The sequence below is a fragment of the Lygodium microphyllum genome, chromosome 26 (assembly GCF_053477565.2).
Source record: "Lygodium microphyllum isolate KBCC chromosome 26, Lygodium_microphyllum_v1.1.10, whole genome shotgun sequence".
NCBI classification, from domain to species: Eukaryota; Viridiplantae; Streptophyta; class Polypodiopsida; order Schizaeales; family Lygodiaceae; genus Lygodium; species Lygodium microphyllum.
In genome coordinates this window covers 121273672-121299899 of record NC_141160.1, presented here as the reverse complement: position 1 = coordinate 121299899, position 26228 = coordinate 121273672, and the positions used below count along the sequence as shown (strand labels likewise).

General features: G+C 41.1%; 1 protein-coding gene across 2 annotated transcripts; it reads left to right on the top strand.

Annotated features, from left to right (window-relative positions):
- Nucleotides 1-987: 987 nt before the first annotated feature.
- LOC148013751 (uncharacterized) lies at nt 988-3685 on the top strand. 2 transcript variants are annotated; one of them, XM_087667982.1, is made up of 3 exons: nt 988-1494; nt 1633-3400; nt 3482-3685. In XM_087667982.1, exons 1-3 carry the CDS (start codon nt 1282-1284, stop codon nt 3484-3486), a joined length of 1986 nt encoding a protein of 661 aa, XP_087524108.1. In that variant the 5' UTR covers nt 988-1281; the 3' UTR covers nt 3487-3685. The 2 variants fall into 2 exon arrangements, with proteins under 2 accessions (XP_087524108.1, XP_087524107.1); XM_087667981.1 differs by having other exon boundaries at nt 989-1494; nt 1633-3685.
- Nucleotides 3686-26228: the final 22543 nt, after the last annotated feature.

Below are 26228 nucleotides of genomic sequence, written 5' to 3'. Positions count from 1 at the left end.
TAGGGTTATGGGGATGACATCATCACCATCCTTCTATGTCTACTTACATGCCAACACCTTCTATCTTTTACCCTAGATGCTCAATTTGGCAAAAAGTTAAAACAACTCCACATACATGCATGCATGGCTATTCACTTCAAAAGGCGTTGGACAAACCGTGGTACATGACTTGACTCGCTAAGGGACATTCCAATCTCGCTCTAGGATTATGTGCACTGTTGTCCTTATAAGAGCTCTGGGCGGGGGGGGGGGGGGCACCTGGGCAAAAACTTGCTATGGTGAGCTAATCTCATTGTTCACTTGATAAGCGACCAAATCTCAGTGTGGTGACTTGATCTCACTAAACTCTTCATCATGAGTGAGTTACTGTGCCGCTCCTAAGATCTCTACGCACAATCTTTGTGAGTTGATCTCATTCTTCTCTAGGTAAGTGCCTTATTGATTGTGCTTATGAGATCTCTAAGCAAATCCAACGATGCAATCTCATAATTCTTCGGTTAAAATCTCACTCTAGCGACTCTAAGGCATAAGGGAGAGGAGAGATATCATTGTTTCAAGAGTCTTGCAGCTCTACGAATGTCCTCACAACACAAATGAAAGCTGTGATCAACCCTCATAGGCATGGAGGAAATGCCACGGAGTGCAGGGCAAAGCATTATACACAAAGGATAACCGTCCTTTATTCTCTCCATGACTTTTTACACATTCTTTGCTTTTCCCCCTACTAATTTTAGAGGCTTTTTTTTTTAAATTATTACTACTCCAGCATTGTCAAAAAGCCATACCAAACAACTGGAGAGGAAGGTGAATGCGAGAAAGAAAGTAGAACGTGGAAAGTGCCCCCCCTTTTTCCCAACCCCAAAAAACAAAAAGCCTTTACCTTTTCCCCTCTATCATATTCACATCTCCATCCCTTCATCTTCTTCTTCATCATCATCGTCTTCTCCTTCCTTCTCCTCTCCTCCTCCTCCATTATCGGCTCTTCCTTCTGAGGTTCCCCCCCCCCACCCCGCCCAAACCCATCCTTTCTCTTCCTCCAATCGACCTCCCCTCTCGAACCCACCTCTCTTTCCTTGCTGCAATCATTACCCACCTCTCAACGCCTCTCTTTCCCCCTTCCCTCCTCGATTTCCGATGTCCCCTGTTACAGCGCCATAGCCGGCTTCCCTTCTTCCTGAGTTTATTCAAAGCTCAGGTCTTTTCATCCCCCCCACCCCCACCCCCTTCCCCTTTCTTTTTGTGTATCTTGGATCCCTGGATTGTCTTCTATTTTTTGCAGCCATGTCCGCCGTTACAGACGAGGGCTTCAATGGATTCGACCCTGCCTTCAAGCTCTTTGGAAGGACCATTCCTGTGTCCTCTTCCAATGCAGAAGCTTGTCCGAAGAAGGACGGCGAAGAAAGGAAATCAGCAGAAGCGAGCACGATTGTGAAGGACATCGAAGATAGGAAATCCACAGAAGTGAGCGGGGTTGTGTCTTCCCACTCCATCCAGGTTTGCCTAAAGTGCTTGTTTTATATGTTCTTTCATGGCAGTCCTGTGAATCACTGATGCTCTGTTTTCTCTGAAAAAAAGGCCCTTTTTCATGATTCTCTGGAAGGCTATGAACTAAAAAGTCACCATTTCTAGCAGGAAGGTGCCGATGATGCTGCTGAATCCAATGACCACAGCTCTGTGCCTGAGGAGCTGGGCAGCTCCTCTGGCAGCAATGATGGATGTGCTGAAGAGAAGCCTAATATCCAAGTCGTAGGTGCACCTTTGAAGAATCATGGCCGTGACCGGCCTTGCACTCCAACGCATATTGATGTCGCAGCCATTCAAGACCTTGGTGATGGGGAAAAAGGGAAGATCGAGGAAGGAGACGAGGATGGACAGGACGAAGACAGTCATGTAGATGATAATAAGACCCCCAAGAAGCCTGACAAACCTATTCCTTGCCCTCGCTGTGAGAGCCTCGACACCAAGTTCTGCTACTTTAACAACTATAACGTCAACCAGCCACGCCACTTCTGCAAGAATTGCCAACGATATTGGACTGCAGGCGGTACTCTTCGGAACGTGCCTGTAGGAGCTGGCCGCAGGAAGAACAAGCATTCTACTGCTCATCATAGAGGTATGGTATCCTCTGAGGGGCTTGTGGTAAGAGCTGACCCTCCTGAATGTGCACAGCAGCTCCTTTCACCTTCATCTGTGGGGATGAACAAGCACATGAAATCAGGTCCCTCCCTTTCTGCTCCTTCAAGATGCTTGTTGCCGCTGGATGTGTGCTCTCTTACTTCTCTAGACAGTCCTTCTAGCACAGTCCTCAATTTTGGGCAAGATAGCCCACTCTATGGCAGCACAGGCGCGACGACAATCAAACCAAGCAGAGCGGAAGTTTTGCATCAAGGCTTCAAGCCAGAATTTTTCCATGGGCAGGGATTGTCGAGCTCTAAGGTGGATGCAGGCTTGTTGGTGGCCTCTGACATGAAGATCCCTGATGGAATCCAATTACAGGACCAAAAGCCCTTTGCGAGCACCAATAGTACTTTGCAGGAAACTTCCGCACCGGCTGGGTGGCAAGCTGGTGCCAGAGGTGGAGATTACATGCCCATTCCCATGCACTCTCAGGCACCTGTCACAGAAGCAGCCAAGCCTGTGGCAGCTGAGCCCAAACCTGGTTGTAGTTCTGTTTACCCACCGCCAACTAATCCTGATGCAGCTTTTGCTTGGGCAGCTGGAACTCCATTCTCTTTCATGGGCGGTCCCTGGACATATCCTGGTAACATGGGATGGGGCACTGCCCCATCAGCTACTCCTGCACAAGCCTCCACACAGGGAGCTACAACCTCTCCTGGAAATGGCACTGGTACCAATCCTTCTCAAGCACTTCCAGCTGGATTTCAGCCCCCATGGGCTGGAGCTTTAGGGAGCCTGTGGGCAGCTGGCATTCCCTGGCCCTTGATGCAGAATCCACTTTGGGCATCACCTGCTTGCTGGGGTGCAAACTGGACTGCACCATGGGCACCAGCTGCTGCTGCAGCCGCTGCAGCAGCGGCAGCGGCAGCAGCTGCTGCAGCGGCAGCTAATCCATTCCTTGCAAATCCTGCAATGGGAAAGCGTCATCGCGAAGATGCAGAATCTGATGGGGATAAAGGGACTCCCCTTGTGGTCCCGAAGACCCTAAGGATTGGTGATCCAGGGGAAGCTGCACGGAGTTCTATTTGGACAACTCTGGGTATCGAGAACAGATCCAGTTCACTTGCTTCTGGCGGAATTTTCAGGGACTTGCAGTCCAAGGGGGAGGGCAAGGAAGCTGAGGATTCGCTTGGCCAGACACGCCATTTGAATCCTGCTGCGATGTCAAGATCAATAGCTTTCCAGGAGAGCAACTTGACATCACAAAATGTGGATATCCTGGGTAACTGATTTTGAATGTGCTGTCTTATGTAGAGGCCAAAAGTTCTTACCTCAAAGGTTGAATTTCTATGTTTGCCTGTAGGATAATTAAAAGCTAATGGAAGCTGAACAAAGCCCACGCTATGTACAAATATGAGATCCTAGAAAATTATATGTTGAATATTCTGCAACAAATCTGTAGTTTCCGAAGCCTATTTGTATGTACATGTTGAAGCTTGTCTCGAAACTGCTCGAGAACTTCAATTAAGTTATGAGAATACAAAGAATAGTTTTTATTGAACCTCAATGGATTGGCTGTCATCTGTTCCAGTATTGGCAGTTAGTGTCAGCACTCAGTGTGTATGATATGTTTGAATTCAATAAATGTGATATCTGCTTGGTGATAACTCTATGGTTGTAATATCATGTCTGGACTTGGCAATGGCCATGTTTGGCTCTTTATCATTTCCTAGCGAGAGCTTATTTTAAATCATCATCATCATCGACGACATGGCAAATTCCATTTGTGTTTTGATGCTTCTGCACAAAGAGCACAAATGTTGAAGTGAAGACTTGCGTGTGACATTACTCCTGACATGAACCTCAAAGATATTGTGCGCGCCATGGATCTTTGGCTGAATGGTTATTCATGTGTAGAGTGGAGATTTATCTCTGCAGCCATTCTCAAAAGGTGTTGTTCCTATCATACCCTTTTTAGCAACAGACAGGAGTCATTTGGGACTTCTTTAGGAGGCTTTACAGGATTGTATAAGCAAGTCACACAGCTGTAACAACCCACAAGCCCTGTTTGACAATCCCACTCCCAAGATGCCTACCCTGTTGGTTTTGGGCTGTAGAACTTCTGGAAAGTGCATCATCGACATTGTTACAACCTGCTGCTGAGACTAGGCCATTAGAGTGAGCAATGTCACAGTGGATCCAGCACTGCAACATCACCATGGCAACGAGACAGATCTGTCTAGAAGAATGGCAAGCAGTTCTGGCAATTGACTGCATGAGAATTAAACCGGTAAATGCAGGTTTCTGACTACGACTCAGATGTGCTGCAATTTAAGGGAGGCAGTGTGGAACAGCCCATCAGTTGACTGGGGAACCTGACATGAAGCTCGCAATGTAGTCCACTTCATGTTTATGACTGTGAATCACCACCTGATGAGTGCGTTAACCGACAGACGTCCATTGAGTGGATGCAGCCAATGACTAAGGTCGAAGCCCTCGAGACGTGCCCCATAAGGTGACTTTGCATTGATCGACTTAGAGAATGTCGAGCGAGTCTGCTTGCAGTTCCTGTTGTAATGAGGGTGGGTGTTGGATGGCTGGACAGCGAGGCTAGGCTGAAAGGTTAGTTCAAAGGTTAGTGTAAGGTTGAAAGAATTACATGACTGCATCAACAAAAGAGAATGCCAATGATAATACATAGAGACAAACTCCAGATAGCAATGTGGTAAAGCTCTAAAATGGCTGATAATGCCTAGCCAATATTGAGGCTGCTTTGGAAGTTGCTTGATAAAGCATGTTAAGGCCCTTTTTTAACTTGCTCCATAGATTATTTTGTCGGAATTAAGTTTGGTGATTTACTCCATGAATAAAATGCGACGTGTGTGCACGCGTAAATGGGGGATAGATGTTTGAGAGTGAAGATGAATGTCTTAAATAACATTGTGCTCTTAGTTTGTGTACACATGCACATCTCGAAATATTTTCTTGTAAGTAAAGCTATTTATGTATGTTTGCATGTGCATATATGTACTCTTATCTATGATTAAGTGTATCACAAATGGAGAGAGAGAGAATGTGTGTGTATTAATGTCTCTAAAAGGCCAATGTGGCCTATGAGATTACACTAGAAACATACAAAGAATTGTGTCTCTCATCTTAAAAGATAAAAGATGTGCCTATGAGACTAGATGTGAGGTCTCTATAAGAATATATGTATGGTGCAAATGTAAGTGATAGTACTAAGAAAGAGGAGAAAAATATATATATAGAAATGTTGTTTTCCCCAATGATGAAGGAGCTTCCTCAAATGGAAATATAGCTTTGTGTGGTTGAGGTGCCTTGGCATTTGTCTTTTGTGGTATTTGATAGCTCTAATTTGTCTATGGTAAGGGTGTTTGGGCCTCTCCTCCTGGGTGAACATGGGTGTCTCACTCAATTACGTGCCAATGCTCTATTCAAGGAGATTTCCTTGAAGATGAAGCTCTACTACAACATATCCATGTTGGTTGTTCATCAATGGTGGTGGTTGATCCCATGCTCAATTGTGTGGTAGAGAGAGAGAGAGAGAGAGAGAGAGAGAGAGAGAGAGAGAGTGTGTGTGTGTGTGTGTGTTGCATGTGCATGTCATTTTTGCTTTCTATTATATGATTTAAACATTGAACCAATAAGACTTTTAAAACAATTATCATTCTAAATATAAATTTGCTTCAAGTAAAACTTAGGAACAAAATAAATCCTTAGTGCCTAGCCTTTGGCAAGCCAAAAAAAACCTATGCATACCATGCTCTATGTATATAATTGTAATACCCCCCATACGAACACCCCCCCTTAAAATTAAATGAAAAGAACTGGTCAATAATGAGGGAGGGAGTGAAGTTAACAAGGAGGAAGGGAAGCTGGCGATGATGATGACAAGAAGGGGGGCAACCGTTAACAACAAGGGAGAGGCCACAGGTAGCAGTCCAACAAGTAGTGGGTGGGGGAAACCACCACCACACCACCACTTCACTTCGCCTCCAATAATACACCATCCCCCCCCCCCCCCCCCCCCCCCCCCCCCCCCGCCCCCAATCGGAAGGTTGATAGGAAGCCTTCGAGGAGGCCTTGACCTGTTGTTGCCGTGAGAGAGAGAGAGAGAGAGAGAGAGATAGAGAGAGAGAGGAGAGAAGAGAGAGAGAGGGAAAAGAAGAAAGAGGGAGAGAGAGAGGAGAAGAAGAAGAGAAGAAGAAGAAGAAGAAAAAGAGGGAGAGAAAGAAGAAAAAGAGGGAAACACAAAGAGAGAGAGAGGGAGAGGCACTCTTTCTCTTCCCCTCCGAAGAGGGTGGCCACACTCATCTTTTTCCCCATTGCCGCAAACCTATACCTGTCTTGTGAGATTATTCACCACTTGCAAACTCAATTCTCTCCCCAATTGGCCCTACTAATCACGCACAAGATGCGGAAGTCTTGTACAACTCGCGCCTAAGGGAGACGAAGACAGAGAATGGCCCCCAAGTGGAAGATGTCACACGTGGATGGCAATCCCACAACGTCAGCCTCGAGCGGGAATATCATTGCCCATCCAACTGTGGTACCAGTCGTAAGTAACGTATTTCCAAATTGATGAATGATTGTTTTGATTCTTGCATGAAGTACGTTGTCGTGACGCTGTGCATACACCACTGCAAATCTGAGGGCGGAGTTTTCTGCCAAGAAATTGATCACATTAGTCAGTGTCATTAGGGATTTATTTTCCGTTGTATGTAACTCTTTGTTTGCGTCTGCATGACGTACGAGCACATGTAGTTAGGCTAGGCACAATTTCTTCAATGCATTCATAATTTTTTGTGTGGAAACATCACTCGATTGATTGCAAAGCATGGATTCTAATTTGCAAATTGCATGAGTGATTGGGCACGAAGTTCTTTTCCAAAGCATGTTCTTGATAGGGCACAATGCATGGAAAATTGGTTCACATGAAGGTTTCGGTTTTAAAGACTCGAGGACTTGAGGAAAAGATTGTAAATCGGATGTTGCCAATGCAGATGATATGACTCTTCATAAGCAAAATTGGATCAATATTTAGCAGTCCATGAAAGCTAAAAGTTATCCACTCATATTATGGAGATTTAAGTGAAGTATTGCTACATCCGACACTTGCATTCTTTGTGAAAATGTGGAAACTTGCTATGAAGATAAAACATACATTCGGTATTGAAAAAGCTCATCGAGATTACACATATCTTGGATAATGGTCTCTCTTGGTATCTATTAAGATATAAATTATCATCACAATCTTGCTATTACACTTTGAGTAATGGAAGAATGTTCTATTCCCATGGATAGTCCTTAGTCAAACTTCAACATGCTGCACATGCTTTGTAACCAGAACATCCAGTCTACAAAAGTGCCTTGTGAGGAACTTAAACCCTGATTAAATCTGATCACCCTTAGTGCAACAATCTTGGTTATTAGGTTCTTTAAAACATTAGGCTATTGTATGATATATATATGATTATGACAATTTTTTAAAAGGGTGATAAGACTGAACTTCTACAAAGGAACGATTGATGGGCAGTCTTAGAAGAAGAAGCTTGCCAAGAAAATTGCGCTACTAACAAAATCGGGGTAATATTGGTGGAGGTGGCATGATTGACATAGTCAATGATGACAGCAGGCCAGTGACGATTGGATAAATTAATAAAAGCATGCTATAAAAATCGAACGGGCTTCAATCTAAAACAGAAAAACATGGCTTTCCGGTGTGATCACATGATTTTTTTAAAGTGGCGCTGTTTATAAATGAAGGTGGTGAGGAGAAGCCGAGAAGGAGGACGGAAGAAGAAATAACATAATATTAGTAAGTTTGGGAATCTCCCAATTCCCATTTTTGAATACTAAAAAGGTGACGCCGGATAGCATGCCCATAAGTTTCTTAAAACCATATGATGTGACCTATCATTGGAAAGAGCTTGAAAATTAGAATCTATTGAGCTATAGAGCACGTGATTTGGAGTTATAGTGTTCAACAAATCCAAAGATTTGACCACGTGTCCCAAACTTATGGGAAATTCCTATATTCCCCAATACGGTGCTAAAGAGGAGAAAACGAGATTGTAGAATGACGAAGCTGTTGCAATACAAACGGACGCAAGGTGACACAACGACGACGGCGAGTTCTGGGAATAAAGTCGGCGACGGCGACCAAAGAAAATGATGTCGAAGATGAAAAAGTGGCCACTGCAGGAGACAACGAAGTAAACTATGGAAGCGACGAAGGCTAAGTGTGCGACATCAACATAAGAAGTGACGAAGACGAAGATGAGAAGAAGTTTAGCGAGCTGCTGCGATGACAAATTGCTACAGGGAGCTGAAAGGAACGTCAACCTATAGTCGAAGGGGGGAGCATTGACAACATGCCACTGACAGCCGAAGAAAACGCCGATGGGAGAATTGAAGGTGGACGAAAAGCATGCAAAAGTGACACAGTTGAGGAAGACGATGATGATAAGACAACGGCAGCACTACAATCATTACCCTCGGAATGCTGACAACATGATTTCACCCCGCCATCTGTCGTAATGCCAGCTTGTTCGCCATCTCATTGCTTATCAACAAACTATCTTCATTGCTCTTTTTCCCAGTCTCGTTGGAATTTAGTCATTTTAATTTCAAAATTCCTAACGCTCGTTACAAAAACCATATCCATGTGGAAGAACAGAGTATGAATCATGATTAAGCCACGAATTGGAGCAAGCTAGATCCACATAAACATCAAGTTATGCAAAGAAGGGAAAATTTGGAGCTTTTGAAGGATAAAAAAGAACTACAAGGCTGATGAGTATTAGTGGCAAACTATATAATATGGGTTGCAAGAAGATAGACAAACTACTCGAGAGAAGAAGGCATAGTTTGATGAAGACAATTCTGACCAGTTATGGTGCATGGAAGAGGAGTGACAACCGTGCTGCAATAATCAAACCTTTGAAAGGTTTTGGTGACAGAACCTTATTACTTGAAAGCGCCTATCTACACTATCAAAAACACTTCAATATTCATAATAAATTATTCTCTTAAACTTTGAAGTTATCTTATGAATTGATTCATTGAACTTCATCTATTCTATCCCTTGTGTGTAGCAACCAAGAAATCTATGAAATCTTTGTATGAAATTGTTCGAATAAGAATCCTAAGTATTCTTTCACTCCATGTAATTATCTTGACTTAAGTACTCATCATATTTTTTTGCTCCCATCTTGCTAAAAGTCCTTGTGGCGAGCGACTTTCACGAACCCCCCCGCGCGAACTCTGTGTGACATCTAGTGAATCCGACGTGAAAGTGTCGCTTCTTATTGTCGAGATGGGAGACTCTTCGAATACTCCACCCACTTCATCATCGAGTGCTTCTTCCTTTTCGATCGATGAGATGAAAATTTTATTACAAACTCTTTCTTCAGCCATTATGATGCAGAATCAGCAGATGTAGTTGTCTATGCAGCAGCAACAACAGTTACATCAGCGACAATTGGTTCAACAATGAATGCTACATCAAGAACAAGAGCATATGCATGGTGCAACCAGAGCAATCGAGGACGTGGTAAGTGAGCACAAATTATTTGATGGCCGGAATGTCTCAGCCTATCTTAAAGCTTTTGAAAGCCAAATGCGCTTCTTCGGAGTTCCTACCAACTGGAGCAACTATTTCTTATGGCTTGTCACGCCTGCTTTGTGGGTTAGAGTGATTGATTTGTTTGTGCAAGTCTCAAACTAGAATGTCTTCAAGAAGATGCTCAAAGATGAATATTTTCTAAAGGATTATGGTATTGCTACGTGGAAGACATTCAGAGAGTGGGTCTATCAACCCAACAAAGGACTTGTTGCTTCCGAGTTATTGCGCAAGTTTGAAGAACGTTACAACCAGTTGGATGCACATGAGCAAAGAGCCCTAAACTCGGAGAAAGTGGACTTATTCTTGCAAGTGGCTAATCCTGCACTTTAGGACGAGTTGGGAGAGCTTCTTGAAGACCGTACACAGCCTATGGGATTAAAGACGGATTGGCAAGTTACTGTTGATGTGGTTTCCACATTGAGAGATGAAAGGCTCGCTTGCAAAACGGCATGTAAACACCTCTAGCAATGGCTTCTCCTTCCTCGACTTCTCCTGTTGCTCCTTCCACTTATTCTCCTACTTCTCATCCTGTGTTTATGCTTGCTTATATGCCTATTCCTGCTGCAGTTGTTAGACCATCTGCAAAACCGACTGTCGAATACATGGTGGAAGAAATTTCAAAAAACTTGAAAGATCTTCAATTTAAGATGACCAAAAGAGATTAGCAACCACTTAACCCAGCTCCAATTTCTGCCCCATCCTCTTCTACTCATATGAATTCTTCCAAAAATGATCGTATTCGTCGTTGCATGTGGTGTGATAGTCCGGACCATGAGCGGAAGGACTATCAAGACTTTGAAGAGGCGAAAAGGCTAAAGTTGGTGGTCTGGAAGGACATGATGATATGTTTCGGAGACACAAAGCGACCAATTAAACCAAAATTTGGCAAAAGAGGTATGATGAAATTATTAGAGGAGTTTCTTTTGTGCTCTTCTTATGTGATGCAAGAGGTGGCAAGAGAAGCTGCTGCCTATCGTCTTCAATTGGAGCAGTTGCCGAAGGACAAATATCCTTTATGGTCCTATGCACTGCATGCAAAAAAGAAGGGTAAAGCTTCACCATCTGAACTTTCAACCATAGGGGGGGGATGCAATCAGAAAAGGGACCAGATGGAATGATTGCGAAGATGTATTTTCTATCTATACTTACATCGCAAAACCTCAAGGATTTGAAGCGCTTGTTGAAGAAAAGCGGAAAAGAGATAATGATCAACCTGAAGGATCAAAGAGGGTGACTAGGAGAAGTGAGCCAATTCTTTAGCCTTCTTCTTCAAGACCAGAGCAAAATATGACAGACGTACAAAAGCCAAAATTATAAGAAGATCAAAGGGCCCCAAAGACAAAGGATTCGAAGCTAAAAAAGCAACCTGGATTCAAGTTGCTATCCGACATCGAGATGATCACGGACTTGAAAAAGGTACTTGAGGATCAAATTCTTAATTGCAAAATTGAATTTACTCTTGGATAAGTCTTGGGGATTGGCCAAAGAGAATTTTATGATGTTATCATCAACATCATAAAAAGAAAACAACAAGTTATTGAAGAGCCAACATAGAATATGATCCATCAAGAGGCTTTCGCTATTTGCTGAGGCTATTCTCTATAGGTTGCAGATTGAGGAGATTGATTCTGAAGAAGATACTATTGAGGAGTCTACAGATGGAGCTCTATGTATGCAATCCAAGAAGTCTCTTCATCCTTTACTTCAGCCCATACAATATGATGAGAGTGAATATACTCCTAGATTAGTGCCTCATAGCCATTTTTCTCGAAGTCACTGGGATCGTGAGACTACAAAAATTGTAGTCAAGCTTGGTGAGACTAAGACTCCTTATGTTGCTCTTTTGAATCATGGCTCCGAGATTAATGTCATAGTGCGAGGTTTATATGATACTGGTAGATGGCTAGGTTATGTGGATCATGGTTGGCGCATGCGTTCGGCCAACAACACTGCAGGAGATTTGTATGTTGCTTGTCCAAACCTGAAAATTTCTATTGGAGATGTGGGTGAGTCTTATCATTTCTTTGTGTAGAACTCTTGTTCTTATCATATTATTTTGGGGCATCCATTTGCTGAGTCTCGGATGGAGACTAAGGTTTTGGATGATGGGTCTGCTTATGCACAAGGATGGAAAGAGAGCTATCCAGTTCATGACCGTTTGTATCAACCATCAGCGAAATAAGGATTCCTTGAGGGATTCCCCTCTTCCAGCACGAGAGCCGGATTTTTGCTAGGTACCATTGTCTTGCGAGACGATGGTGGTACAAGTCAGGGAAAGCTCTCACCTCCCAGCAGCAGTAGTTTTTCCTCATGTGTTTATGGTGTATCCACTGAAAGTACTTTGTGTTTTCAGTATATTTCTGATATGCCTAGACCTGCCATGTAGTATGTAAAAAGAAAAGAAAAAGAATTGATGATTTGCAGGTGTTTTGCAGGAAGAAGACCGGATAGATGGTCTCTATGATGGCCTTTCATGCTCAGATACCATGGAAGAACTTTCGGTATTGGTAAATGCTAACAATCAAGGGTTGTCATATGTCTTACAACGCCATTCACTGGCAATGTATTGTGAAATTGTTGATTTCATGCTTTAAAAGAATTTGGGTGCTGAGGATTCTGAGCAAAAAGTATTCCTTACTAACATATTTAAGCAAAGAGAGTTGGATGTTGTTGTTTATACACAGCAAAATTTGTGTTTACCATGGTATTTCCATCGAAGGTTGAAATTTGCAGGTTGTAGCAATGAAGCCAAAATTCAATATAATACATTTGACAAGAAGGTTAGACCAATGGCAAGACCGCTACCTTTGGACAGTGATGAGATGATTAGGAGAGCTGCTACGCAACCTGCTTTACGAGATCCTACAAGTATCGGACATAAGTTTTCAGCTAAGGCATTGAAAGAGATGAAGATTGGAACCGAAGATTTTCCACTTCCTAAAGAGATAATATGTTTTGAAGAGATATTATGCAAACATGAAAAAGCTTTTGTTTTCTTTCCACATGAGATTGGATGCATTGATCCTAGGGTTGTGACGCCTATGGATATTTTTACAATTTTGCATGTCCCTTGGAATCTATGGCCTATTCCTATACCAAGGGCTCACTTGCCCAAATTGGTAGAGCTTTTGAATTGGCAGATCAGGATGGGGATTCTAGAGCCATCTTGAGCTTCATATTCCAACAGATGGTTCACAGTTCCTAAGAAGAATGGGACACTCAGATTCATACAAGACCTACATCCAGTAAACAAGGTCACTATTCGAAATGTTGGTGCATGACCTATTGTGGATGAGTTCGCTAAAGCTTTTGTTGGTGATCTTTAATTCGGATATGATTAGTTCTAGCTTGCCCTTGAGAGCAGAGATTTGACTACGATGAAGACACCTTTAGGCCTTATCTGAATGTGTACGCTTTCGCAAGGAGCTTCGGATTCATTTGCCCATATGATGAATGGGATGAACAAGGTTCTATGAGATTTTATTCTTGAGCTTACTATGCCTTTCATTGATGATTTACCTATCAAGGGTTGCTTGGAAGAAGAAAAAGATGATTCTTTAGACGATCATGGATGCAGATTCTTTGTGGTTTCACATATTAGAGATGTTGAGAGGATTCTTTGCAAACTGGAGGAAGTGAATTTGACCTTATCGGGGTGGAAGTCTATTTTTGGAGCGAGAGAAGTTTTGATTGTTGGACATATGTGTGGATATTATGGTAGAAAGTCTTCTCCTGTGAAGCTTGATGTCATAGAGAAGATTGTTGAGACTTGCTCCTCTACTTTGGAGGTTTGCAGGTTTCTTGGAGCTTGTGTGTTTTATCTTATTTTGATTCCTCATTTTGCTCATATTGTAGATGATCTCTACTAGCTCTTGAGAAAAGGGCAATGTTTTTCTTGGGAGATAAAACATACTAAAGCCATGCAGAAATTGAAGAAATTATTGAGAGTTGCTCTAACTCTTCGAAAGGAAGATTATGAGTGTGGGAGACCTATTGTTCTTACTGTTGATACTAGTCCTATCGGCATTGGATGGGTTGTTGGCCAAGATGATGTAGATGGGAATAGGTACGCTATTCAGTTTGGGGCCAAAGTCCTAAACAAGTGGCAACGTAGGTATTCACAGGTTAAGAGAGAACTCTTGGGAGTTGTCACAGCTCTCAAGAATGACAGAGAGTACTTCATTGTACTGATGTGGTGGTTGAGACTGATTGTTTGTCTCTTCTAGGCATGATCACGAGTTGTTCTACTCTAGATATTGCCATGCTTAGGTGGATTGGGTACATAAAATCCATGAATCCCGAGTTTAGGCACATAGCAGGCAAAGAAAACCTAGTAGTCGATATGCTTTCACGAGTGAGGTATGATGATATGGATTTTTCTTGCATTATGATGCTGATGATGGGGCTAATCTTCCAGCCATGCATGCTACTCATATTTGTCATGTGTGTGCTTTGGAAATCTTTGATGAGACTTTGTATACATGAGAGTATTTACAGATTGGATGTTATTTGAGTACCATGTCTAGACAAGATGGATGGAATGATGCAGACTTCAAGAAGATTAGGAGAAAAGCTTATGGTTTCTTCTTGCGAAGTGGGCTACTTTGGAAGCATCCATGAAAGCGAGGAGGACAACCATTGAGAGTTGTCTATGATAGAGCTTGAGAGATGCAGATCATGAAAGAATTCCATGAAAGTCTTTGGGCTGGGCATCAAGCTGTTTGGGCAACCTATGAGAAGATCAAAGAGTGCTCTTGGTAGGGAGGCATGTACAGATATATCTCACAATTTGTTGAGACATGCCCTGATTGTCAATTGTTCTCTTCAGTGAGGCATAGAGATGAGCTTCATCCTACCTACCTGCTATGTATTCATTACAAGTGGGTTCTTAATTTGATTACTATGCCTATTGGTTTATGGAAAATGCACTATATTGTTTGCATGAGAAGATCTCACAAATCAAGTGGAAGGAAGAGCATTACGGATGAAGTCTACTTCAGTGGTTTGTAAGTTTCTATTGGAGGATGTTATTTGCAGGTATGGATGTATTGGAAAAGTTACTGCAGATAGAGGTGAGTTGGATGCTAATGAGGCTAGGGAGTTTTTCTCTTGCCTTGGCATTGAACTTGCTTTGACTTCGGCATATAATCCAGAAGGCAACGGGAAGAGCGAAAGAGGCCATCCACCTATTGTGAAAGCCTTGGCCAAAGCATGTGGTGGACGAGTTTGGGAGTAGCCTATAGGTTGTTGCCTTATGCCTTATGGGTTGATCACACTACTCATAGTGTGACTACATGATATATGCTAGCTCAGTTGATGTATGGGCAAAATCCAGTCATGCCTACAGAGACTTGTACACTTTCTTGGAGTGCTTTACCATGGCAACAAGAAGAGATGACTAGAGAAGAACTTTTGACTCTTCATATTTGTCAATTGGAGAGAAGACCTGAAGATATTGAGAGATGCAATTCAAAATCTCAAAGAGGCTAGGATTCGCAACAAAGACCACTTTGATAGCAGACACAGATTGAGACCTAAAGAGATTAAGGAAGGAGATTGGGTGTTGGTCTATGACAGTTGTCTAGACAATCAGTAAAGTGATATTTGCAAGGTTTCCAGACGATGGTTTGGGCCCTATTTAGTGAAGCATGTCCATGACAATGCTACATATTCCTTAGCAGAGCTTGATAGTACGACCTTGCAAATTTTGATTGTAGGGAAGAGAATCAAACTATTCAAGAGAAGAGATGATGCAACCTATGCAATTGAGGAGTTGGATGAAGCGATTTATGTTGGACTTAAGCCAGAGATGATGAAGATGAAGACATGGACATTGCATATGCTTTTAAAGAAGATGAAGACATTGCATTGACTGTTGAGCTTGGCGGTGATAAGGATGGGTAGTTGTGGCCCATTCGAAGGATGTGCAGGATTGGAGGGGGCCGATGTCGTGACACTGTGCGTCCACCACTGCAAATCTGAGGGCGGAGTTTTTTGCCAAGAAATTGATCACATTAGTCAGCGTCATTAGGGATTTATTTTTCGTTGTGTGTAACTCTTTGTTTGCATTTGCATGACGCATGAGCACATGTAGTTAGGCTAGGCACAATTTCTTCAATGCATTCATAATTTTTTGTGTGGAAACATCGCTCGATTGATTGCATAGCATGGATTCTAAATTGCAAACTGCATGAGTTATTGGACGAAGTTCTTTTCCAAAGCATGTTCTTGATATGGCACAATGCATGGAAAATCGATTCACATGAAGGTTTCCGTTTTGAAGACCCGAGAACTTGAGGAAAAGATTGTAAATCGGATGTTGCCAATGCAGATGATATGACTCTTTGTAAGAAAAATTGGATCAATATTTAGCAGTCCATGAAAGCTAAAAGTTATCTGCTCATATTATGGAGATTTAAGTGGAGTATTGCTACATTCGACACTTGCATTCTTTGTGAAGATGGTGGAAACATGCTGTGAAGATAAAACATACATTCGGTATTGACAAAGCTCATTGAGATTACACATATCTTGGATAATGGCCTCTCTTGGTATCTATTAAGATATAAATTATCATCGCAATCTTGCTATTACACTTTGAGTAATGGAAGAATTTTTTATACCCATGGATAATCCTTAGTCAAACTTCAACATGCTACACATGCTTTGTAACCAGAGCATTCGGTCTACAAAAATGCATTGTGAGGAACTTAAACCTTGATTAAATCTGATCACCCTTAGTGCAACAGTCTTGGTTATTAGGTTCTCTAAAACATTAGGCTATTGTATGATATGTACATGATTATGACAAATTTTTTAAAGGGTGATAAGGTTGAACTCCTACAAAGGAACGACTGATGGGCAGTCTTAGAAGAAGAAGCTTGCCAAGAGAATTACACTACTAACAAAATCAGGGTAATATTGGTGGAGGCAGCATGATTGACATAGTCAATGATGACAATAGGCCAGTGACAATTGGAGAAATTAATAAAAGCATGCTATAAAAATCAAATTATAGGATTCAATCTGAAACCAAAAAGCATGGCTTTCATGTGTGACCGTGTGATTTTTTAAAAGTGGCACTGATTATAAATGAAGGTGGTGAGGAGAAGCCGAGAAGGAGGATAGAAGAAGAAAGAGGAGAAAACGGGACTATGGAGTGACGAAGCTGTTGTACTACAAACGGACACAAGGTGACGCAACAACGACGGCGAGCCGCTGCAGGAGATGAAGAAGTAAACTATGGAAGCGACAAAGGTCGAGTGTGTGACATCAACATACGAAGTGACGAAGACGAAGACAAGTTTAGCGAGCTGCTGCGATGACAAAGTGCTGCAGGGAGCTGAAAGGAACGTCAACCTGCAGTCGAAGGGGGGGGCATTGACAACATGCCATTGAGAGCCGAAGAAAACGCCGCTGGGAGAATTGAAGGTGGACAAAAAGCATGCAAAAGGTGACGCACTTGAGGAAGACGACGAGAAGACGAAGATGATAAGACAATGGCGGCACTACTGTCATTACCCTTGGAATGCTGACAGCATGATTTCACCTCGCCATCTGCCGTAACGTTGACATCATGATTTCACTCGTTACAAAAACCATATCCATGTGGAACAACAGAGTATGAATCATGATTAAGCCACAAATTGGAGCAAGCTAAATCCACATAAACATCAAGTTACGCAAATAAGGGAAAATTTGGAGCTTTTAGAGGATCAAAAAGAACTACAAGGTTGATGAGTATTAGTGGGAAACTATATAATATGGGTTGCAAGAAGAGAGAGAAACTACTCGAGAGAAGAAGACACAGTTTGATGAAGAGCATTCTAACCAGTTATGGTGCATGGAAGAGGAGTGACAACCGTGTTGCAATAATCAAACCTTTAAAAGGTTTTGGTGACAGAACCTTATTACTTGGAAGCGCCTATCAACACTATCAAAAACACTTCAATATTCATGATAAATTATGCTCTTAAACTTTGAAGTTATCTTGTGAATTGATTCATTGAACTTCATCTATTCTATTCATTGTGTGTAGCAACCAAGAAATCCATGAAATCTTTGTATGAAATTGTTCGAATAAGAATCCTAACTATTCTTTCACTCCATGCATTATCTTGACTTGAGTACTCTTCATATTCTTTTGCTCCCATCTTGCTAAAAGTCCTTGTGGCGAGTGACTTTCATGAACCCCCCCATGCAAACTCTGTTCGACAACGTTAGGCCCCATACTATGCTACATGAGAATATGTCTTCGAAAAGGATAAATTCCATTTCATGTATTGGAAAGGTGGAGTTTACAAAGTGCATCTGGATGCTATTTGACAAATCCATACGTAGCATGAACGACATATAAGGTTCCAAGGTGTTGTCGAATCTCTTTTTCTGGAAAATAATAGTTAAGTATTTTACCACACTGAAAGTACGTTGAACTTGCACGCTTGACAAATCACATGGTAAGTAAGCTATCCTAGAGGTAATTCAATCTCAAAAACTCTAATGCGTAGCTAACACAAACAACGCTCATAAGGATTAGAATTAAGACGCCTTGAGACCTGTCCAATAGCGACTATGTTTATCAATCCTATTTAGGTTTGGCCTAGATGCAACAACCACCCTAGGGCAAGCGAAGAGCTCAAGGATTAGGAAACCCTAAGTCGACAATGGAAAGACCAATGCTTTTGTACTTGTTGGGAAGAAGGCTGGGTTATCGATCAATGTAGGTGATTAATAGAACTTATGTCTTGTACAATGCTTGAAACTGAAACATATGCCTTAGCCGAAAGAAGTGTGTGTTAAGTAAATTTTGCATGGAATCTCTTACATCCCAAGGGGGAGAGCAAGTACGTAATGGAAAGGTTATCGCAACTATTCTTGCAATATTTGGAAAAGAGTACCATTACTTTGTTGGTTGATCAAACAATGCCCTAAATGATTTTTCATTCAATTGATTGTTGGGATGCGATTTGGATGATTATGCCAAGTGCTTGTGCTTGATGGTAAATGCATGGCAGGGGTCTATGATGACAAGTTGGCATGGGAATAAAGGACTGTTTTCTTGGAAGATGATATTAGGCTAATTGCCTTGATTGTGCTTGATTCTTAATTGGATTAATTAAGGAAGGATATTTTGCGTGGGTGGATCATCTCCAAGGTCACGCCGCGTTTCAACCCAAGAGGGCACTTGGCCAAAGGTCGAGTGGTGAAAAGGCCAATCACGAAAGTTGTGTCTCTCCTAGGTCACTTAGGGTCAGTTGGAGCTCTGGACACCCCTTTCCTAGTCCGGAATGGAGTTGTAGACTGCCGTGAGCCCAACATCTAGGGCATTGGAAGATCCTATTCTAGATACTCAATGGAAATTATGATGCCATGTGATTTGGACCGGGTACTTCTATTGGACAGAAGGGAATATATAATTTCTCATGTATGGGAAGGAGACAAAGATTAACTTGAAGATAAGTTAAGGAGCCTGTTAATCAAAAGGACAACTTACTCTGTATTTGTATCTATGCCATAAATTACCTGAACAAATCCCATTCCCTAAAAGTCCTAATTAAGGAAGCTAATTTTGAATGTCACACATAAATGTGACAAGACCTAATTAGAAAACTAAAGCTATTAAGGAAAGCGGGTGGACAAAACCCCCGACAGGTCCATCCTACGACAAGGTGGTCCCAGAGAATTGGGAGGCTTCTCAGAAGGTTTTACCATCATTCGACCCTTAGGTATTGTTAGGTTAGAACCCTGATTCATGCCATTTTAGGTTAGAACCCTTAGGTATTGTTGGGTTAGAACCTTGATTCATGCCATTTTAGGGGACCGAAATGGGACTATGCCCTATGGGTAGAGAGGTTGAGCGGTGCATCCCTCTCGTTTTCCATTCTCTTTGAACCAAGTGCGGCATGGATCTACTTTGGCTTGGGTATCTCTGTGTAAAGTAGGATGTCCAGGACCTGATGCTAGAAGGCTATCAGGAGACCTTGGCCACTAGGAACCTAGATTTTAGGTCGATCCTAGTGGGTTCAGTCGCGAACGTTCCATTGCGAGGCAGACTCAGGAAAACCTAGGCGAAAAAACTCGGAACATTCCATGGGAGATCCATGGTTAAGGTGGTAAATTAGCCAAGTAGATACCTAAGGTAACTTACCATGATGCTATTCTACCATGCCTTCATGTTTACACATCTCACGGTAAGGTATCATATCTTCAACTTCTTCAACATCCCCCTCAAGTGCAGATTTACACTTGCCAACACCAAGCTTCCTTTTAAAGATGTGGAACTTCTTTGGATTGAGGGGTTTGGTAAATATAGTAGTATTTGCTCATGTGTGGAGCAATGAATAAGTCTGACTTCACCTTCAAGAACCTTCTCCCTCTAGCAAAATAGTAATGAACCTCTATGTGCTTGATTCTAGCACATACAATTGGGTTGTTTGTAAGGGATACTAGAGAGGTGGTCAAAAAAATCTCTATGGCACTTAGGATGTCAATACCTATGTCTTCAAGCATCCTTCTTAATTGTATAGCTTCAAAGTAACACCGATTGCTCCTCTGTATATTCAACCTTTATGAATGGAAGAACAATTGTGGGCTGGACCAACCAATAGAACCATTCCTAAATGAGTAGATATAGCCTAATCTAGACCTTCTATCTTCAATGTTTCTAGCCCAATCAACATCTGTGTATGCATATAGCTTCATAGGAGAGTTAGCGTCATAAAACAAACCATGATCTAGTGTCCATTTGGTATACACATGAGAATCCTCTTGGTTGCCATTCAATGTGATTGCCTTGGTATCTCCTCAAATTGTCTTACAACACTCATAGAATATGAAATGTTTAGTCTTGTGATTGTAAAGAAGATTAGGCTTCCAACTAACTTTCTATATGTGTGAGAGTTCATCATCTTGGATTCATAACCTTTGGTAAGCTTGAGATTACTTTCCATTGATATGGATGTTGGTTTACAATTGTCCATGTGAAACCTCTTCAAAATATCTTAAGCATATTTCCTTTCATAAAGGATTATGTAAAGAATAGGATCTACAACACTATTATGAAATCCATGTGGTGAGAAAAGTAACAATCTTGTTGTACCAAGCTCTGGGAGCTTATTTGAGACTATATAATGACTTCTTTAATTTCCAAACTTGGTATGGATAAGTAGGATCCACATAGCCTTAGGGCCAATACATGTATACCTCTTTTTGCAAGTCTCCATTGAGTCACATCCATTTGATGAAGAGTCCATCCATGAGTAGTTAGAGCTATGATCATTTTCACTATTTTCATTTTTACAATTGAAGGTTTCATCATAGTCTTCTCCATAGAGTTGAGCGAATCCCTTGGCACATGACCTTGCCTTATGTTTTTCAATAGAGCTATTTGGATTGGCCTTGACTTTATATACCCATTTTCTTCGTATGGCCTTCTTTGCTTCAAGTAGGTCTATAAGCTCCCATGTATCATTCTTTAAGAGGGCATTGTACTCTCTTCCATGGCTAAAATCCACTATTGGTTTATAATTGCTTCTTCATAACTTTGGGGATCTTTAATGTTTGAGACCTTAGCCACCATAAAGGTTGAGTGTTGGGTTGCAAGATGTGATATATAGGTTAGCCTTTGAGTTATGAACCTTACCCTTATAGGTCTTGTTAACGTTGGTGTTGTATCCTCTTATATTATGCCAGTACCCTATGTGATACATGACTATCTATTTGTTGCAATACAAGACTCCCTTGGTCACTTTCTTGAGTGAATAAGGAATCTCTTGAGGATCTTTGAGAATGAGGGGTTGTCACCATCTTCGTTTAGGATTTCATGATAGTTGAGTTGTCTTTGAACCATGTGGCATTTTCATCAAACATCACATCTCTAGAGATATAAATGTTTCTTGAATCTAGATTAACCAACCCATGTAACCTTTAGAATGAGAGTCATAATAACTAGTAAACACACATATCTCAGCTTTTTCATCTAGCTTTCTCCTCTTCTCTATATTAAGCAAACCATGTAACCTTTAGAACAAGGGTCACTCAAATTTTCCATCCAACTTTTTGCTCTTCTCATCTAAAACTTTCAAATGAGAGACTTTGGGTTTGACACTTGAATATACTTCCTCTAGAGTGAGCTTATTGAGAGCTTCTATGGGTCTCCTGTTCATAAGATAGACTAAGGTGTTAATTGCTTTAGCCGAATAGATATTTGAAAGATTTTCTTTCTTGAGCATGGCTCTTGCATGCTCCACTATCACTCTATTCCTCCTCTCCTCCATTCCATTTTGTTGTGGAGTGTAGGCACATATATATTGCCTCATGATTCCCTATTTCTTGCAAAATCCTTCAAATTCTGCAAGTATGGCAATAATGTCTCCAACAAATCTGTGTCAGTGCAATGACAATGATACGTGCTGACACAAGTTGTTCCCATTGGATTCAGGCATGCCTTAAATGGTGTGTCATCCATGAGCAATGCATGCTAAATGTCCACATGAATGCCCTTACTTAGAAGTGCAAAGAACAACTTTAGTAGCAAAAGCTCATTAGTTCACTTCGGGTGTTAGATGGGTGACTGTTGCACACAGTCATCTTGGGACAAGCTGAATTTGAAGTGGAGGCCTAAACCAACTGCTACTAGTTGCTTCTCCATTAAATAAACAATGGGCAACATGTTCTTGGGGTTCATGTTGTTCTAAATCCCCACATCAAAATCAATCTCCAACTATGTAAGAAATTGGACCAATTGGGGCCTTAGTGATATAACATGCTTGTCGAATCTGTGGAGGACTCCACCATCCTGATGCATGTAGGGCGGAGCCCGCTAGTACCATCTCTTCATCGTGACTCCATTAACATCAATAACAAGCAAACATATTGTAGCAATCAATGATGAGCATTCTCCTAAATACACATTTCATTTTTATTAGTTGGATACAAAAAGGGTACTAGATAAATGAAAGAGTTCAAAGACCCATTGAACTACACATTCATACAAATGAAGTCCCCTTAACAGACTCACTGTGAGATTGCAATATGACAAAAGAACTCTACTCATTGCTCAATATTAAAAGATAAGGTGCATTACATAAAATGCAAAGCATTCATGGGCAAACGACAATACAACGTTCATAGGCAAAGGGGAAAACAATGGATATGCTCATTTAAAGCACCTTTAGGATTTAGTTTTAGACACGTTTACATGCTGATATGGTCATTTAGAGCTCTAGGATCTAGTTTTAGACACGTTTACATGCTTAGAAGTAATATGGCTTGGAAGGTGATGAATCTTTCACTTCTTAAACCCAAGAGGAAATAAGCTAGATAGTTTAAGATTGTCACCATGGGATTGGGGTGCATACTCCTCATGCTCCTCAGCAGTAGCATCCTCAGTATGCTCCTCAACATTGCCCTCCTCATGTATCTCATTGGCAGTGGGTGCCTCCTCATGCTCCATGGTAGTGTCCTTGGGGGATGCGATAGCAACCTTCTGCTCCTAAACAATAGCCTCATCCTTCTAGGCCTCTTGATGGAGAGCAGCTCCCACTCCTACTCCAGTTTGATAACACTTTAGCCTCTATTTTATCATCTAGATTACCAAGTGACAAAGCCCAACAAAAATAGATACGATACATGACATAGGCATATAATTTAACACTAAACCAAATGAAAGATACATTCCTTGCTAAACTTTCTCTGGTTGTATAGCTTCTGTTCCATGTTTCTTTTTTTGAGAGGGCAATCCCTTGCACATTGAACATACCCTCGTGGAAAACCTCAATGGTAGCTCAACCTGAGTCAAATTAAATTACGTGTAAAGAAACATGCCATATTTAAATCTATACTTGCATTAGGATGGTGGATCCACCCTACATGCATCAATTGAGGCATGCACTTCAAATTGCCATGTTCATTTAAATTACCCTTATGGAAGAGGAGGTCCACCGTGCACCTCATTTGGACACCTTTGATTAGTATGCTTCTCAGAGCTTAAAAGCTCTATTTGATTGCTCAAGGCTTTCTGCTTACAGTCCTCTTCATTGTAGGAGTCTTCTACATCATTAGCAATATCCAAACCATAGATTTTTTAAGCCCATTTCTTATCCCATGTCCTTACTATATCAAGGGCCTGTGTGGGGGTATTCGTCACCTTCTTAAGCTTTGTAAATGAGCCTTTTGCAGAACCATACATACCTCTACTTGCTTCTCCCTCACGTTGCAACATGTGAATACTTCTAGGGGCTACATATTCAACAAGATCAAAAGCACCTATGACAACAACTACAAGCAATTAGGAACACAACAACGTGTTACCACTAAAATAGCTATATCAACATCATTGAGCAAATAAAATATTAGTCATAGCAAACACAATGGAATCGTAGCACTAACAAGTCTCTTTAGGAAAGCTACTTATTTAAGAGTAAAACTAATATATTACTTTCATTATGAAAGGGAATTTAGTACCAATATTGTCAATTAGTAACGTGACAATATCATATTACCACAGTACCATGCAAGATGGCACTAAAGAAGGATATAGCTTAAAGAGTACTAACCTTTGTACTAAATAGTACACATTTCTTAATACTTAAGTGGCTTCTTTTTTAGGACTATTTTAGTACTAAAAACTAGATATGACAAACATAGAACTAATAATTGCTTAGATCATAGTAGTTGTAGTACTAAAGAGGCTAATATTTGGAGGCAAGTCTCACTCCCCTCCCCCTTATTTTTGGGGGGAGGAGATACCAATTTTTTGTAGTACGAACCTTTGTTACTCAGAGCAAATACTATTACATACTAGTACTAATGACTTCTAATACACTAGTAGTGAAACAAGTTCCAACCTAATATTGAGAAGTACTGAAAGAGTGGCTAATGGAATTGCATGATAGTGGTCACATCTACAAACTAAAAAGCTCATAATAAAAGAGTAATTGAGTGAAAAGTGTGAGAAACTAGACCGAAAAAGTTGTAGTGAACATTGCTCACTTACTATTTAACTACAAAGTACTAAAATTGCATGAAAAGAGGACTAAATTCGAATTGTGAAAAGTATATGAGACTCTAGTAAAAGAGTTACAAACTCAAATAGATACCTATACGGGGGCCGAAACCCATTGCAATCATCTAGTCAGAACTCATGCTTTCATTGCATAAATGGGCTACACATAATTTGGAATCAAAGAAGTGATGTGATGCACACAACATGTGATATGTCTGCATGTAAGGCCTAAACACAGCATCCAAAGCATCCAAGTTTAAGCCTAGGCCAAAAACACATAGTTTCATAGAAAATGCATAATAAGATCAGCATACATATATATACTTGGTACAAAAGCAAAAAGAACACTAACACCTCTACCTAATGCATAGTACCATGAAATGTCAAGGAGCAAGTTGCTAGGGGCTACATGATTCTCAATTGTAGTAGGGTGTACTACTCTTAACCCATTAATATACAAAGACTCCGCATGTGCATGGTGTTCTGCAAAAAATCATCACTCAATGTCATCTGCTCTACAATTCTTTCATAAGTCCACTTTGCTACCTATAGCTCTCCTCTAGCCACATTTAACTTTTGTTGCATGTCGAAGCCTCTTTTTGCAACTCTTTAATAAGCACCTAGCTTTGCAAATTTTGAATTTTATTGAGAATCCAATCAAAAGTGGTCATCATTATGGCGCACTTTTTCTTAGCCTTCATCTTCAAATTTGAGGCTCTCCTCTAACTCTTTAATAAATGTATGGTTTGCATCTTCCACAAGACACCTACATGTCACCAATGCATTCTCTTGCCTTTTAGTTATTCCACATTTTTGGACAACCTATTTTTCAAAGTGGGCTTAGGGACTTCATGACCACACATGCCTTCAATGTTTGGAAACTACTACCTTCAATACAAACATAGATGCATCCATCACCTAAAGTAATAGAATCCTTAGTATAGACCATCAAGTAGGGACCTTATGTGGTTACAAAGTCAACATACATTGGGGTATACACTAGAACTCTCCCCCATACACAACCCTCAACATAGTATCCCTAGATTCCTAATTCCTTTTGCCTAGGTACTATAGGAGTCCCTAGTCATAACCATCATCCCTCTAGGCATATGTATCCACACAACCCTCGCCATAGTATCCCTAGGTTCCTAATTCTTTTTGCCTAGGTACAATAGGAGTCCCTAGTCATAAATATCATCCCTCTAGGCATATGTATCCATCCTACACCTAGAATAGGCCCACTCATTAGTAGCACCCCATCTCAACTCATGCATAGGTATGCCTTGCGGTAAGCAAAACCTTGCCCCTACTTAGGCACACACAAAATCGCTTTGGGCATCTCTAGCTCATCCACACACTATTAGAACTACACCGTCCTATTTTCTATATGACACTCACATGTGAATCTTCACTATTACTCATAGGACCACCATCATATCTACTAGCCATTAGAAAATT